The sequence below is a fragment of the Falco biarmicus genome, chromosome 1 (genome assembly GCF_023638135.1).
Source record: "Falco biarmicus isolate bFalBia1 chromosome 1, bFalBia1.pri, whole genome shotgun sequence".
In the NCBI taxonomy this organism is placed as follows: Eukaryota; Metazoa; Chordata; class Aves; order Falconiformes; family Falconidae; genus Falco; species Falco biarmicus.
The window spans coordinates 119,427,184-119,444,995 of NC_079288.1; the positions used below are offsets into that span (position 1 = coordinate 119,427,184).

Sequence of the window (17,812 nt, forward strand, 5' to 3'; positions counted from 1 at the left end):
AAAGCAGATCAGAGCAAGAGCGCTACAGACTAACTAGCTAGTCATCTTGGCAAACACTGATACCCATCTCTGCAAAGTCCTGGGAGCTCGAAGTGATGCTGGCAAGCATTGCATTGTTCATTGATGAGCCATGAATTCACTACTATCTGCCAAGTCACTGTGCTTCCATCTAACACACACCTTATGTAGAGACTCCCTCCTACAGTAAGTTTCTACTAAGGGATTAATTTAACTTTAAACCTTTAGAAACAAGTCAGTGCACAGGTTCCAACTCTGCACTCCATGAACCCGTACAGAAACCTGATGAAAGCCAGCACTTACATTTCAAACAGACTCTTAAAGCTTAGAAAAGTGAACCAACTGACAGCAGTGTGGAGTAGCATGTGCCTTGAATAAACTCTGTATAATTCCCTTTTTCAGAAGCTTCTAGCATTACATTTTGTACTGCAGAGACAATTACTTTACTTTAAATAGCTTGTTTAGGGAAAGTAATCTATTTCCCTCAAAGTTTATAATTTGCATCCAAAGTCAAATCTTAAGTAGTCAGTTTGAAGGGGGAATGAATATGAGATGAAGCCTGTGAATAAATAATTTGATTTACCATCCTTTACATACAAAATGCCATTCAACACATGAAAACATCCTTTGTAAGAAAAATAGTAAACTCATTTTGGACCTTTGCATGTGCTTTTGTGACAAACTGTTTAAAACAAAATCTGAAAGCTTAGTGAAAGTAGGTTTTTTGCATTTGAAATTTCAAAAGCAGCTTTAAGATGTCAGTATCTAGATGTTTTTAATCAACATTTATTGGATTATTCAGTATTTCAGACAGATGTCATTCTTTAGAAAACTACATGGATTGAAGGTAGAAAGGCGGCAAACAACTGAATGTACAATACTTGTAATTTTCAACAGATGGCACTTTATAGCAAGGAATCCATAGTGTCTAATTAAAAGAGAGCAAAACCAATCGGATGGCTGAGTGCAATGACATGCCAAAGCCTGCATCTGAAAAAAAACTAATATCCTTAAATTTGGAAGTACAGTTCTATAAAACAGAAAGCACAAAGAGTGAACCTAAAGCCAAACAAAACTTCTGAAGTAACAGTCTATCTCTGATACTAATCACACTGAGATGTTCTTCACAAAGGCAGGGTATTCCCAACTTTTCTCCTCAGGCAGAATTTACAAGTAGGGTTAGATTTTAAGATAGTAGAGAAAACATGACCATCAGACTACGGTTATTATTGCGTACAAGCTCAGAAGAGAACAGAGAATTCTTTTAGTAATATGACTTGGAGACCACAGTCTTGTGTAAAACTTTACAAGCACTTTGGTGTCTAAAGCTACACAGAAGATTTTTAGAATCATTTACCAACTAAATAAACAAGAAAGGCCTGGGAGCATTGCTGCCTCTGAGTTACAACCCAAGTTACACTTTTAAGTTGTCTGCCAGTATTATCTGACTGGAAGGTGCTTACTAATGAGATTCATGAAAGGCAAACAGAGAATGACAACATTTAAAGAAATCCACGGGGAGCCAACAGTTACGTTCAGTTACCTAATCGGTAGTTACAGAAAGTCACTCCTCTTGGAGACACACAGCGGAAGGACAAAAGGCAACGGATAGAAGTTGCATCATAGGAAATGGCAATTAGCTAAGTTTTCATAACAGAACTACCTGAGTATTGAAACAGGCTGCCCAGAGCATTTGAAGCTCCATCTTTCGAGTTACTCAAGACTCGACAAAGTCCTGAGCAAACTCATCCAGCTTCAACAACAGCCCTGCTTTGAGCAGGATGTTAGACTACATACAAGACGACCAGTTCGTTCCAGGAACTTGTAGGATTCCAAGCTATTCAGCAGAAAATGCTACACCAAAGGATGAGACCCAACACCAGACGCTCAGGGCATAACTCCTGAAAGATACTCCCTCAGCTATGACTAAGCCGTATTTTCTCAGACTCCCAAAACAATCCTTCTCACAAAACCAGAGAACATGACCAATTTGTACCCTGTGATGATGACATTACAAGAGGATACAGGAAGTGCTCTTTCTAGTAAAGGACTGCGGACCATGTCTTAGTCTGAATCCTCATTCTGAACTAAATCAAAGTTTGCTTTTAAAATCACCTATTTTTCAGACTGGGTAAGCTTCCCATTCTCTAAGTCAATTTATATAGAATCAAATCAGCAGCCACAATCAAGCAGCACTTACTATGCTAGACAAAAAAGGAACATCTCACTTGTAAATTCGGTGAGAGTTTACAGATTAGATGTTACCATTTAACAGTATTCAGTACTGTTAAAAATATTCATGCCCATATGTAGAAAATGTAGGCAACATACAATTAAGACTCTTTCCAACTTTACATGGCATGCAAAAAAAATTCTCATACGTCTGAGATGAATCAAGGTGATGTGACAAGGTCTTGGAACAAACCAGCTTTTGTAGGCACACAACTCTATCAAAAGACTTTTATTTAACGTTATTTTTCCCAGAAACTTTTCCTGGAATACATAAAATCTTTTGTCAATTTACCTCCTGTACCTACATATCACTAAAAATTCCACACTGAATTTGAGACAGAGAGGTCTGCTAATAAAGCAACAGAGATTAAGTTCCCCCTTCAGGACTGTGAAAGGGAAAACTTCAAGTATAGGAAGGTATAGGATGAGGTAGTATTATACCTCCACAGCATCTTGTAATGCAAGTACTGGGCCACAAAATGCCATGATAGCTATATTCTTTTCTGTTCTGAAGGAGGCATCCTTTCTCCTGATTGCAATCAAAAACTTCAGGCACATAAGAATCCCATTCAACAGCCAAGAAACAAACAAGCAGCAGTGAAAATACAGCAGAAATTCAGCAACTACAGGAAACTGAAATATCCCAAGCCAGATATTAGCCTTGTCAGGCTTAGAGCTCTCATGAAAACACAGATGTAATTTTAGCACATTTTTTCCCCTTCATTGGTAGGAGCAGATTAGCCCTTGCACTCATGAAGAACTCCATACCTACATGAATTGAAACACAAGCCACTGCATACTTCATACATTTAGCATCAATTGGCCCAGATGCTTTACAGTTGATTTTAAGATAGATCAACGATTTTGGTTTCAAGGAAAGCCTTACTAGTCTGATATTTACAAACTCTGCTCAGAATGAAGATTTGTTTCCATACAGCTTCATCCAACCTTAATGATATAAAAATTTATGCCTCAATCCATTTAACTAGTGAGAGACTTCCATATATCTGATTCAGGCTGCTTCCAATCTTCGCCCATCAGTCCTTTCAGGTTCAAATCTTTGAAAAATTCCAGGCGATGACTGCAAAGAGAGGAGAAATAAATAATTTAAAAAAATTGTAAGTTTTGTAATATGTGTCTTAATAAAAGGCAGTGTCCTCAAAAGGTTTAATTACTCTTTATTCTCAAATTCTCCTGGACAGGAATGTAACCAGCATTCCATGTGTTCATTTTCCAAAACTTGAGTTTATAAATAAAAAACACTACTGTGTTTCTAAAAATCTCATACTGGAAAACATGGGGCAAACTCCTCGGCTATGAACAAGTATCACGCAGCACAAAGGGAAGTTAAAATGCTCACTTCTTAAACTCCCTCAAACTTACGTTTTCTGGAACTGTAGTCAGAGCAAGAGCACAGTGATATCTCCTGCTTTATCTGCACTCCAACAGAGTTAAAATTTACAACTCTCAACCAACTGAAAAATCGTATCACAGGAATACCGTTTCCTTACAGAAAAGAGGAAGACTGGATAGGATTATCAAGCTAGCAAATATATTTTTCTGTAAGACTAAAGTCTCATTTTCTTTTCAACATTAAGAATCATTTTTTGCTAAGAATTTCTCTTTTGGGCTACCATTCAGAAACAACAGAAGGAAGACAGTGAAGTTAATTGCTAATAATATTTACATTAAACAACTGCCAAACAGTAGACAGAACATCTGATAACTACACTAATCATTTAAAAAGGTAAATGGAATTCTTAGGAGGAAGTAATTTATAAGAGTAAAGACCAAGCTAAGAGCAATGAAAGTAGTAAGGAGCAACCTCTTCATATAACTGCATCTGCTACCGATGTCTGAAAAAGTCAAGGGTTTTTTTGGAAGAGGTCCTACAGAACAAACAGAAATGTATTTTTCCTGAAAAATATTACAGGCATTCTCCAGTTTACCACAGAAAAATAAAGGTAGCCATTTTTTACAGAACTGATAAAGTTATTAGCAATAGCTTAGATATTTTTTTTTTTAAATAAACAGTTGCAGAAGTTAAGTTTTTCTTAAATACAGGCAAAAGGGGTAACTTATCTAAAATTTACCTTACCTCGCTGTCATTGTATGTTGAGTAATAAGTTTGCGTTACGTACTATAGTGTACACTCAAGAGGTAGCTCATTTACACAAAATGCCCAAAATAGCAGTTTTTATCAAATCATCTCAGCCTCACAGTCAAAGAAAATAAACAGGCCCAAAGCACAATTTATAAATCAAGATATTCTAGTTTTCCTGTTGGTACTGGATATCCTTTTATTATACTTCTCAATTTAATCTGCCTTTTCTAATGCTTCCATAATATGGAGTCATATGTAGAGGTGAGGTTGTTTAGAACAGTAGGGGAGAAGCAGAAGAGATTTACTGGAAATGTATTGGTGAAATTAACGCTAAATGGCATTTCAGAAGGTGCCGGAGGCAAGGAAAATGCAGAACAACCTATCTATGATTTAGCTGAGGAAGGTGATAAAACAGATGCCAATGGTGTTGAATGCACCTAGGGGATAACATAGAAACCAAGCACTAATTACAGCTATCTGCCATAGTGCTTTATACAAAGTACAATGCCGATGGATCTGGGGCTAAGGAGTATAATTACAATAGTAGTGGCACTCAATCTGAAAACCAGATCAGGTTTCTTTAAGTATTCCAAGAACAGTGAAACTGTATTACAGAAGAGCTAATTTTATGCTTACAAATCTGGTTTCTGTCCTTCCTGTAGTTCATGCTGAGGCACAGGATGAAGAGCTTCATATTTTCTTTCTTCTCCTGAGCCATGAATTGCAAATGCGTTGAATTTGTTAGTGCATGGTGGAAAATAATTCCAAGGAAGGTAAGCTTTACCCTCCCATTTGGTTTTCATTCTGGTCACCTCAAACCTTAAAGGAAGTTCTTCCTGTTAAAGGAGAGGGGGAAAAAAAGGTAACATCTTCCAAGCAGGCAACAGGCACCTAACAATAACTAGGTTTTCTGTATGTTATGATATACTTGACCACTTACTTTCCATACTCTTCTTCTGCCAGAAAGCAGCAGCAACAAGTGTTGTCCATGACTATCAAAAAATCAGAACACAATTTCCTTAAAATAATAGTACACAATTAGTGTGCTGTTCTGCCACAAATACCTACCTTCTCCACATAGGAACAACTTCTGTACCTAGTCTTCCTCATATATATATACACTACAAGCATTAGGACTGGAAATGCAAATTAACGTTTGTGACTTTTTCAGAGCTCTGTACTTACGGACAAAGTTCAACTTCTAAATACTGTTCAGTTCTGTCACTCAGGAAAAATGCTTCTACAACTGAAAAAACCAAACAAACCAGGCTGTCAGTATTTTATATTAAATATTGTGCAATATCCTGAGACCTTCATATTCCACTAAAACAATTGTTTTCATGTGCCGTGCCAGGGCTTTACTAGCTGTGTACACACTGCAGACAGCTTTCTAACCATTCAAAATGCTATGCCATAATTGTAACCTCAAGAGCTTTTATTTTTAGCGCCTATCATCATAAAGAGCTTTATAAAGCATTGTACTAATTTTATTTACAAATTCCAGCTTTGGAAACGCTCATCTCAATGCTGCAGAAAAATATGGCAAGTCTACTAGCTAATCTCAGCTGTCCAAGGAGTAAGAAAAGCATCCGCACACAGCTATTTCATCTAGTATGCTTGCTGTGAACAAAGCTGACCAAGACGGAGTGATCCCAGTCAATCATACTCACAGCAGGCACTCCAGATACAGCACTTGAGTGCAGAAGTCTTGTGTTTACTGGTGGCCTGAGGATTCAGAGCACCAGAGACCAAGGAAAGGAAAAAAAGAAAGAAAAGAAAAAAAAAAGAAAAGAGGAACATACACTCACAGTAGAGCACACACCCCATAATTCAGACTGCTAAATCCCAGAAACAGTAAGAAAGCATTTAGCTCTTCAATGTTTTTTTCCTGTATATGGCTGATACTTTGGACAGGGGATTACTGTTCCAGGTGTACCTGAAATCCACATGTAACTGTTGACTCATCTTTCAAAAACACAAAGTAGAATTATAATGGTGTTTCTCACAGCAATGACATTATTAGAAAGCTTTAGTTTGAAGTAATCAATCATATCTCATTATAATTCTTTTTATCTTTACATAAGCCTATTTAGTATAATAATATCAAAGAGGTGCTGTGCTGTTTTAGTAGAGCTGTAATTGCAATAGTTCAATTATCAGGAAGTAGAGAACTGCTGGAAATGTTAAATACTTGCATTATTCAAAGCAACATGTAAAAATTACGGTATTGACAGGAAAAAAGAAACAGCATTACCATAAAAATATTCCCCATTCCACTTGGGTTCAATTTTGAATCATATTTTATGAGCTGCTATTTCTGTTTCACACCTTCCTAATTCTCCAATAGATTTTGGAAATGTGATAAAAATAAACATTATTTTAGCTATTGCTTTCTACTTCTTAAAGCAAAAGTAGAACCTATCTTTGGGATTTCACTTCTATTTACCTACTGCAAATGCATTTATATATATGTGCCAAAATTTTTTTTTTATATTCAAATATGTCAGGCCTCTGTTACTGCATCAGTTTTACAAACCAGAAACTAAGTTTGAGTGCCTGTACTGTTGACAGGATCAGGAAGAATCAACCTCATCATTCTTGAAATCAATTCAGCTCATTGGACTCCATTTCTCTATGGCCACCAAGTAAGATAACATACTCACTTCTTTTCCCAGTCATTTGTATTCTTACACTACTATTAAAACAACCACTCACTGTCAGCAGTGCAAGTGATGAAAATCAATTCACCACCTAGCAAAAGGGCATCATTCTTTATACCGTTTGGGGTAGTTTTCAGCTGAATATAGCATGAGGCTTACAGTTAAGGAGCTGTTTGAGGGCAAGGTAGTGATTACAACTAAATTCTTTCCCAGACTACTCAGGATATAATAGAAAGAAAAATTTTTACTTTACATTTCAGATTTGATCTTTAAAAGCAGTACTGTAACCAAAGAAAACAAATTAGATGTCATACACTCAACAACCATTAGATCAGTTTGAAAAATAATCTTCAAAGACTCTTAAGTAAAGACCAGACCTCTTAACTACAGAGGAACATCAGTGTCTACACAAACATATTTGCAGCAGAACAGTTACACTTACCTTCATAGTCCCACAGTCTACTAAAAGGTTTCCCTGGCTCTCCAAGGGGTGCTGCAGGGTCATTAAAGAAGGGAGCATTCACTTCCATTAGCAGTCCTGCACTGTCCGACTTCAGCCCAATTTTTACCGGCTCATGGCTCAAAGGTAAACCATCCCATGTGTGTTTAATTGTAAATTCCATCTTCATATACCATAAAAAAAGAGAAAAAAAGGTTCTGTCAAAGAAGATCTCAGACTCCATTTCAGCACCAGCTATACTGTTTGCTGGGCCAGGAAAAAAGCACGCATTCGTACAAAGTCAATCATCAAATGATGTTTTTAGACATCGGAAGAACTCTAATAGTTTAGCTTTATAAAGCAACTAAATAAATGGTTCCATGAATGCTTTTCATAGGTTTTTATACTTGCATAGCTACAAATCACTCTGAAGTCTTACCAAGCTTAAGGCATTTCAACTATGTACCTCAATAAACACCATCCATAACCATCAGAAGTATTTCTCAAGAGAACAAAACAAAGTCTCTGCTACATGATCTTAGATGATTTGGTAACATGAGAAAAATAGATTGAGAAAAACCTTTCAAATACAAGAAAATGAAACATTTGTCTAAAGCTTTCCTTCACGGCCACTGCAAACCAGCCAAACTAAAGGATTTCAAGGAAAACTGCAGACACATCTTGTTAAATGCATTGAACATTTGCAGAGCAGCAACAGAGAATACTGCACTCCAACAGCTGTTGCTACTTCGAAATAACTGTACAAACCATAAGAATGGCCTTAATCTATCTAATAAGCAAAAAAACCACAGAGGAGCCCAGTTTCCAACAAGTTTATGGCCCTTTATCGCTCCCCTCTTCAATATTATGAGTTCCTTCCCATCTCCACAAAAAATGATCCTTGATTGCTCCCGTCACATCTCCTAGCCATCCAAGAAGGGAACTGGCAATACATAGCCTGACTGAGAATTATGCATATGCGTTAAAGTCCTGTGAGCAGAGAAGTAGTAGCTCAGTAGCCAAGTTGTAACGACATTTCCTTCAGTGAGGAACGCTGAACTGGGTTATTTCACCTCCACTCCAACACCCATTTTCTTGGGACTCACAGGAAGGTAAGCATAACTTGCCACATTCTGCAGGTGTTAATACATGAAACAGAATGTAACCACATGCACCACGCTTCCCTATATGCCATAGCCTTGCTTTTATTAACTGTTTAAAACTAATTACACATTAACTGTGTCTCATAGCCTCTGCTACAGTCATACTAGCCAGTTTCCCTTCACTGATATTCATGCTGAAAAGCACCAGACCTCCTCTCTTCGAGTTCAAGTCGGTAAAATAGCTAGAATGATGTTAGGTAAGTAGATATACTCAGGATCAAGGAGATAGTCCTGGGACCAAACAAGTGGGACAGATTTGAGAAAATTTGAAACAACAGATTTAGCAATTAGACACCTTAATTTAAAAAGTCCAGTAAAAAAGGGAAGTCAAATACTGGGCTATCACTTTTGACAAGGTGATTTAAACAAACTGAAAACTAATTAAATTCTTATGTCAGCATTTTACCTGCATGATACACTAGACTAACATCAGGGGTGCTTTATGCAAAAGACCTGGAATAACCCTAGAAACTATAAAATACCATGATTAATGTTCGCTCCAACTCAAGTGGCAAGTTTGTGGACACAAGATGACGTAAGTTGAAAGAAGTCAGCATACAAAGCATGGGGAGGGAAGACACCCCAGTGTCCTAACAGCATTCTTAAGCCAGCAGAAACTGGCTCATAGTCCAGTATCAGCACTAACTCAGACAGGCAAAGCTATATCATCCACAGTTTAAAACAAAAAGAGAGAACTCGTAAGAAAAGGTACTCTAAGCAAATACAGCCACAGCTCTTCTGCAATAATTACAATATAGGCCACCAAACCAAAGAGCCGTATGTTAAATAACAAGTCCCTTTCACAACACAAACAGCTACTGCAACATATTCAATGGGCTATTTAGCCTTAAACTGATCCAGAAAATATTAATCCACAGGAAATGTAGATGAGTGTTGTGTTTTTAATTTTCTAAGCTGCAAACACTGAGCAGCATAAGCATGAAGTATCCACAGATGGTAAAATCCTTCCTTGTGCTTTTTGAAATTAACAGGAAAATTCCTGGAAATGGAGTGCACAAGTCTTATGCACACTCACTTTCTGAAAAGACAGAATTCCACAAGCTGGACCACTTACCCGAAAGAGTAAAATTTAAGAGTAGATGGGTACATCTAAGAAAGATAATAAAGTTTTATGAACCCATTTTATACTACACTACTAAATTAACATGTACTTACAAGTCAACACTTCCTTCTATTATTCTATGTTCAGTTTGTGCCAATATATTGCACCATTTGCATTTTTGCATTCACTGGTCAAGGCAAATATCTGAAACACCTATTTAAAAATACTGCCTGACTTCAATAGTGTTTTAAAATAATACAGCCTTCTAATAAAAGAAGCCTGGGAAGATCTTAAAATCCAGGGAGAATTACAGGACTAGCTATTGCAACATCTGACTCAAGTAAGCTATGTGAGGCTTCTCCTTGTGTGAAAGATCTGCTGAAAATCTCAGAGAATCACAACATACCAAGTTACCAAAAAAAAAAAAAAAAAAAAAAAAAAAAAAAAAAAAAAAAAGCAGTAAAAGAACACAACCTGCTAAGGTACTTTAGATGCTACTGTAACCACAGCATCTAAAAGGAAGATGAGACACAAGATGCATCACACATTCCTATTTGTACCCATACAAGAGACAGGTACAGGTGACTTCTTTTGGTGAAAACCGTAACTCCCACAGGGGCAGCTTACATTGTACTGAAATGAACGTACTTAAAATTTAGCCCATTGTTGAAAACCAATACTACTCTTGAATAGAACATGCAATTTTTAAAAGAACCATAAAGCAATAAGGACAATTTGCAAAACATTTGTTAGCTTTTGTTAGAGGTCTACCTAGTGCTAAGAGACTGCTCAATTTACAGGAATTTCAAAGATTTTCCAAATTAATGGCCCTTGGTGCAAGTTTTAAGTTTACCACATTGCATAGATTTAGGTAAGCTGGTTACTAACATGATTTTAAACTATAATAAAACCAGCAACACATAGCAATGACGTAAAAGTAACTTAAAAGAGCAAGAGGAGACCTTTCATTACCTTTTAACGCTACACCTCAGCCAGTTGTTAATACACTGCAAAGAGGTGCAAACGCTAAATTAGTTTTACAGCAAGTACTTTCTCAGCCATTTAAAAGCACACACACTGCATGGCCTCGAGTTACACAGAACGGTCAGCACGTGGCTGATCCGCTCAGACCTCAGCCAGATGAGCCCCACACCTCACCAGCAAGGAGAAAGCTACTACTGCTTGCCGCCATAATTGCCTCTCATCTGTCCTTACAGAGGGGATTCACATCTTCTGTCCCAAAACCTACCGATGTTGGTAACAAGGACAAAACCAAGCAGGAAGTAATTACCCTGGTGTTTTCCTTAATTGCTCCAAGAGGTCTGGGGGAAGTGGTGCCAGGAAAGTTCCAAATAAATGACCTAATAGCCAAAGTGACTATTAAGCAGGTGTTTTGTTTATTCAGCACTGGGTGTGTGGGGGATTGCTCCTCCCAACATGCACACCCACTGAGCAGTTTACTAGGAATTTATAGAGCATAAACATACATATTCATGGCAAGGACATATATAGTTACAGAAGTGGAACATTCTCAGAACACAGCCACCCCTTCTTGGGCCTGCACACTGTCTCCTGGTGGTCTTCATTGAGGGTCTTGAAGATGAAGGCTCAAAGTCTTCCTCTATACTGAACTATTTTACCTTGTCTCTTGGTGCAGGTGCAGTGTCTTCAAAGCAGTTACCCAAACCCCAAAAACAGTTCTAACCAGTGTACTTAAGATCTTAACCACAGCACTAACTCCTAATAGCTACGTCTGTTTAGGCAAGGACAAGGTCAGCAGGACACATCGGGTCATGAATCCTCTGCTGACATCATTTCCGTCTTAACTCTTCACTTGACTTTTTCAGTATCAGAAGGCTGGAAACCGAGCGAGAGACAGAAGCTTTTACTGCAACTAAGACTTCCACTACCAGACAGACACAAGCTCCCAGCGGGCTCCAAACTGTCCACAATTTCAGTGACACACAGCGCTACTCTCGCACACCCACTCACGCGCAGCTACTCTCTCTCGCGCACACACCCACACGCTCGCGCAGCTACTCGCGCACACACCCACGCTCGCGCAGCTACTCGCGCACACACCCACGCTCGCGCAGCTACTCGCGCGCACACACCCACGCTCGCGCAGCTACTCGCGCGCACACACCCACGCTCGCGCAGCTACTCTCGCGCACACACACACGCTCGCGCAGCTACTCTCGCGCACACACACACGCTCGCGCAGCTACTCTCGCGCACACACACACGCTCGCGCAGCTACTCACACACACACACGCTCGCGCAGCTACTCACACACACACACGCTCGCGCAGCTACTCACACACACACACGCTCGCGCAGCTACTCACACACACACACACGCTCACGCAGCTACTCACACACACACGCTCACGCAGCTACTCTCACACACACGCTCACGCAGCTACTCTCACACACACGCTCACGCAGCTACTCTCACACACGCTCACGCAGCTACTCTCACACACACGCTCACGCAGCTACTCTCACACACACGCTCACGCAGCTACTCTCACACACACGCTCACGCAGCTACTCTCACACACACGCTCACGCAGCTACTCTCACACACATGCTCACGCAGCTACTCTCACACACACGCTCACGCAGCTACTCTCACACACACACGCTCACGCAGCTACTCTCACACACACACACACACTCACGCAGCTACTCTCACACACACACACACTCGCACAGCTACTCTCTCACACACACAGAGGTTCTCACACACAGCTCCTCCAGCAACTAACAGCAGCAACATTTCCTGTAGTGCCACGCGTAAGCGCCTATCTTTAACCCATAAATTCCTCACAGAAGTTTAACAACGGATTTCTTACAGCTCCAGGCATCCGCTGCGCCCCCGGAAAGCGACCCGCCTCGACAGCAGGCCGCGCGCCTCCCGCCACAGCGCTGCCGCGCGCGCGGGGCGGGCCCGCTGCCACCTGACCCTGGCGCCGCCGGGGGCCGCTGCGGGCGGAGAGGGCGGGGCGGGGGCGGGGCCGCGGGCCCTTCGCGGGGCGCGGCGCCGGGTAACCGCTGCTGAGGCGCGAGGGTGTCGTTAGTGGGGGCCGCCGCTCGGGCCGCGTCCCTCCCTGTCAGGCGGCGGCAGGGTTACCGCGCCGTGCCGAGCTGAGGGGAAGGGGAGGGTGCGATTACAGTCCCCACCCAGCCGCGGCTTTACTTAACAGAGGAAGTGCGAGCTGCTGGGTGAGGGGCTTGTGTTCCTGCCGGCTGCAAGTTCCCGCCTCCGTCTCGTTCCCGAACGGTCTCGTCTTCCCTCGCCAGGCGGGCCCCGCTGGGCGCCGGGGGCGGTGAGCGGCTGTGATAGGCAGGTTTTCCTCGGCTTCTTGTAGACTTTCCTTGAGGGGGAACTCGCGGCGGCGGTGGTGAAGCTCTTCGCTAGAAATATGGCCACGGAGCCCGGCGGTGGGGGAGAGCCAGGTGAGGGCTGTGCTGGGTCGGTTCCCTGGGCTGCCCGCCCGCCGCCGGTGCTGGCCCGGCGCCGTCTGAGGGACGGGGCTGAGGAGCCCGGGTCTGGGTGCTGCCTCTCGGGGCTGGGGCGGGTTTGGGCTGAGGGTAAAAACCCTTTAGCTTACGGTTGTAGCGATTAAGATTTTTTTTCGGCGGCTGTTGCAGTGTTTGGTACAGTAACAGCATCAAAACTATTTTGTTAGTTAACTGAAGCCTAATAATTAAAAGCTGCTAATGAGGGTAATGGCCAGAAACATCGATATTTCTTTGTGACAGTGGTTCTTCTCTGATTACAGATGCTGCTGTATTTCCTGTGTTCTGCTTAGACCTGAAAGGCAGAAAAAGCCTGTTGCTCATGAAATCTACTTTACAGACTAAAATCAATATTTCTATTTATGTGCTTTTTTTTTACAATTTTGATAATTTTAGTGTAAGCCTAATACGACTGAATCAGAGTACACTTTAATTACTTCGATGCAAAATGCTGGCAAAAATTGCTTGTGCACAGTTTGTATTCCTATAAATAGGGAATGGGTTGATGTGTTGGCGCAAGAACTGTGCCTGGCGCTGGTAAGTGTTGTGGGAAAACTTGATAGCACAGCAGGAAGTAGGGCACAATCACAGTGCATCAAGTGCTATGGCAAAATATCAATCGGGACAAAGCTTTGTATGATAATAGCTTTGGGTGGCCAAAGGTGAAAGACCAGCTCTTGGTTCCAGGGACCTTAGTAGCTGAAAAGCCTGTGTCTGAGCCGACAGAGGCAATGTGGTTTCAAAAGCCCCTGCCTTTATTGAGCTTTGCATGAGTGTCTGTTATACTATGATATGAACAAATCATGGATTTTCAAATATTGGTATTTTGCTTTTCTATATGTATTTAATTTGGCTAGGTGTGGCTTCTTACTTTATACAATCTTTAGGCTCTAAATAGAGGTCGGACTAAACTAACTGTGAAGTGATAAGAGTTGCCTTTTCTGTCAATGAGTTGAATTCTCTCTTTAAAAAACTGCATACATTTTGAAAGGGGCCAGGTGACAAATTTGAAGTCTGCTTGCATGCCAGCTGAGACTTATTTGAGGCCTGCTTTGTCTGATACATGGACTGATGTTTCTCTTGCATCATGAGTGTGAAATTGAAATTCTGAAATGCTGTATGTGTTATACACATAAAAAGAGATTCTTTAAGCACTATTTTGTGTTAAATATGTAGCTGTTTAAGAAGGTTCTCAGAATGAAATACTTGTCCCTGGCACTGATCGGTTGAGTTTTACCTAAATGCATTTTGAAGTATCGGCAGCGAGCCCTACAAATGATAAATCCGTTCTATTGAATATTTTTGTGATAAGCTACTAAATATATAGAGCTTTTGCCAGAATGTGTTTAATTCCACCATTACCATTGAATGTACCATTGAAGATGAGTACATCTGTAGGGGGTGTTTAAGATTGTCCCCTTTTGCGCCTATGGCCTTTCATGTTTGTAGACTGCTTTGGCTGGTGAGGGCAGATACTTTCCCTTTCCTGTTCCTTGGCATCCTTTTACTATTACCTCCTTTCTATCCTCTCTTTTTCCTGTATCCTGCTTTAGAATATTAGAACCAGGAAAAGAACCATGGGATGCATATCTAGAAAAATAAACAAGAACCTGTTTTAAATCAAAATGTATGCATTACCTTCTTATATTCTTGTTACTTTTTTCTTTGTCTTCGCCCATTCCAGTTACAAAGGTGTCACCCAGATTCTTATAAAATAAAATAGAATATTTCAGTTGGAAGGGACCTACGATGACCAACCAGTCCAACTGCCTGACCAGTTGAGGGCTGACCAAAGGTTCAAGTATGTTAAGGGCATTGTCTGTATGTCTTTTAAGCAGTGACAAGCCTGGGGCATTGACCATGTCTCTAGGAAGCCTGTTCCGGTGTTTGACCACCCTCTCATTAAAAAAAAAATGCATCCTTATGGCCAGTCTAAACCCCTACTGGTGTAGCTTTGAACCATTCCTATGTGTCCTATCACTGATACCAGGGAGAAGAGATCAGCCCCTCACTCTCCCATTCCCCTCCTCGGGAAGCTGCAGAGAGCAATGAGGTCGCCCCTCAGCTGCCTCCTCTCCAAACGAGAAATTCCCAGAGTCCTCAGCCACTCCTCCTAGGACATGCCTCTCAGCCCTGTCACCAGCTTTGTTGCCCTCCTCTGGATGCATTCAAGGACTTTGACATTTTTCTTAAACTGCAGGGCCTAGAGCTGCACACAGTGCTTGAGGTGAGGCTGCGCTGACACTGAATACAGCAGGATCATCGCCTCTTTTGACTGGCTGGTTACGCTCTGGTTTTGTTAGATCAAAACCACTCCATGAACAAGTGGAAAGAGTGGTTATTTCTCCCTTCCAACCTTGTGCTGCTGCTTTTGTTTGTAATACAAGTAGTCTCTGAAATTCCAATAGGCAAAGTTAGATGGAGTGATGCCTTAGTTGATGTTCCCAGCTCAGCAGTGTGAAATCTCATTATCCTTTGCTTTTTTTCAGAAAAAGCAGATACTGACAGACTGCGTTTTTTCTTTCTTGTTTGGGTTTCTTCTGAATATACTTGAGTGCTCAGATCCATTTATCAGTGAACCTCTCTTGACCTAAATTTGTTGAAAATGTATTGAGAACTGTAGGTTTGAGTTCCTAATAACAGATTAATTGTCAAACATCCAGCTGACTGAATTGGACACGCAGTGTGATTTGGTGCACTTAAACCTTGCAAATCATTAAGATGTGTGTGTGTTTGTGGGTTTTCTAGGCAGAAACTTCATTTTAAATTTTTATTTTTAAAAAAAAGACATATGAAAGACATGGAATACATTATTATTGCACAGACTTTGTAGGCTTTTTCAATTCCTAATTTCATTAAAATAATTGTGCTAAATAGAAGAATTTTATGAAGTGCATTGTGTACCTCCAAAGCACAACATGATTAAACGTATTTCTGACTGCTAGGCAGGTTTATGTAAATAATGGCCTGTGTTGTAACTGTGATTCTCAAACTTTGTATTTTTCAGATCAGAGGCCAAATATGACACATGGACAGCATGAAACAGATGAGATTTCGAGAGCTACTGCTGAGCAGGTAGGTGAACTCATGGATGGAAGTAGTAACAAATTTTGTGATGAGGTTTTTGCAACAAATGTCTTTGCATGCATAGAGTACAGCCAGCTTCAGTGTGGCCTGGCCTTGCTTTGTGTCCTTCACACAACTCTAGAGTTGCATAATGTTTTTCCAAGGAGCAACAGCAGAATGAAATTGTCATAATGGTGAATTGTGGTATTTTTGGTACACCTTCAAAAGCTTATCATGTGCAGGGGAACACATCCCTGAAAGAATACTAGATTTCTTCTACTTTATTATCCTTTTTCACTTTTTTAGACTAATCTTACTCTAAGAGATTGGTCTTGTGTCCACATAACTTTTTGTGGCCGGTACCATAAGCCTGTCTGAAAGTCTTTGCAGAAGCTAGGGCATCGGCACTTCCTTGATGCTGAGATGTACTGAAATGAACTTAGCACTTAGACAAACTTATGATTGTTCTTTTAAGATTGAGCTGATTCCCCATCAGATGCAATTATGGTTTATATCAGAGCATCTCGGGGGCGGGGGGGGGGGGGGGGAGCGGTGTAGATACTTTTTTTTTTAAATTGGGCCAGCACTCGAGGGTTTTTGAATGTGAATCTGAAAGTGATCATGTGGGATGTTGTGTATGATTACAGAACAGACAGAACAACAGGTAATGATCTAAAACTATATGCATTCACATGCAAATACTGATATGTAAAGTATACCATTACAGAAAAAGACTGCTGGTGGTGACGGTATATCAGGATCCAGGATGATGGACCGAAGGTAACTGATTCCAAGTGATAAGTAGAAATACTACAAACTATCTGAAACAAATAATCTTGCACTTTTTGAAGTGTGAATATCCAGGTAAACCTGGTCCTATGTCACGTGCTTACAGCTCTGAGAACTTGCAAGTAGAGGAATGGAGTCTCTAAAAGCGTTCCTGTAGCAGTTGGTTTTAGATAATATTCTGTTTATTCAGTGAATTACATATATGACTCTTCTTCCTCAATCTGTAAAATAAAGGATGAGAGATTAATGGAGGAATTATCTGGTGTAAATTTTAAGGTAGTAAAAGTGCAGGTAGGACTGCAGTGATACAGGTAAGAACTGTCTGTTGAGGTCAGGTGATGTTTTTAAAATCACTTATTTGACAATCTATAACTGGCAGTTGCCTATTAATAAATTGCTTAATAATCTTTGTTACTCCCTGTTATGAAAATAACCTATATTTTCTTGTTAGCTTTTAAGGCATTATCACTCTAGACTAATATAGGACTTTCAGAGAATTGCTATGAATTACAAAAATACTAGGAAGGAAGAAGTATATAATTAGAAATACATTATTTTATATTGTCTTACAGGCCACTTTACAAATAAGCATTCATATATAGAATCCCAAACGATTAAAGACTCGACTTCTCACTGTTTTCACATACAACAGTCATGTCCCATGTTCTAGTCCTGTTAAACAGGAAATCTACTGTTAGTGATTGTACTTTAGTAATTGGATTTATTCATTTAATTCTGACGAATGTCGATCTC

At 40.4% G+C, this 17,812-nt stretch overlaps 2 protein-coding genes across 7 annotated transcripts in view; one reads left to right on the forward strand and one right to left on the reverse strand.

Annotated features, from left to right (window-relative positions):
• Window positions 1-788: 788 nt before the first annotated feature.
• C1H4orf33 (chromosome 1 C4orf33 homolog) lies at window positions 789-12,694 on the reverse strand. Of its 2 annotated transcripts, XM_056324098.1 has the most exons (7): window positions 12,538-12,611; window positions 10,652-10,686; window positions 7,457-7,637; window positions 5,540-5,600; window positions 5,295-5,346; window positions 4,991-5,190; window positions 789-3,331 (listed from the first exon to the last, which is right to left on the reverse strand). In XM_056324098.1, exons 3-7 carry the CDS (start codon window positions 7,635-7,637, stop codon window positions 3,232-3,234), a joined length of 594 nt encoding a protein of 197 aa, XP_056180073.1. In that variant the 5' UTR covers window positions 10,652-10,686; window positions 12,538-12,611; the 3' UTR covers window positions 789-3,231. The 2 variants fall into 2 exon arrangements, with proteins under 2 accessions (XP_056180073.1, XP_056180064.1); XM_056324089.1 differs by lacking the exon at window positions 10,652-10,686 and having other exon boundaries at window positions 12,538-12,694.
• Window positions 12,695-12,828: 134 nt separating this feature from the next.
• The window catches only part of SCLT1 (sodium channel and clathrin linker 1), a 43,346-nt gene continuing 38,362 nt past the window's right edge, over window positions 12,829-17,812 (forward strand). For 2 of the 5 annotated variants that reach the window (XR_008819360.1, XR_008819361.1), the window contains exons 1-3: window positions 12,829-13,141; window positions 16,212-16,279; window positions 16,998-17,050. Coding sequence is in view for 2 of the 5 variants with exons in the window: in XM_056324045.1 (XP_056180020.1) it covers window positions 13,108-13,141; window positions 16,212-16,279; window positions 16,998-17,050 (155 nt within the window). In the remaining 3 variants the exon portion in view is untranslated. Of the gene's footprint in view, window positions 13,142-13,487; window positions 13,742-16,208; window positions 16,280-16,997; window positions 17,051-17,812 lie in introns of those variants that run through there. The other 3 variants (XM_056324045.1, XM_056324055.1, XM_056324070.1) reach the window with 3 other exon arrangements.

Coding starts and splice junctions, on each gene's coding strand:
- C1H4orf33 (XM_056324089.1), bottom strand. Junction 5,601..7,456: donor TAGACTGTGGGACTATGAAG/GTAAGTGTAACT, acceptor TGGTTTTTTCAG/TTGTAGAAGCATTTTTCCTG. Junction 5,347..5,539: donor TTAGAAGTTGAACTTTGTCC/GTAAGTACAGAG, acceptor ATTTTTTGATAG/TCATGGACAACACTTGTTGC.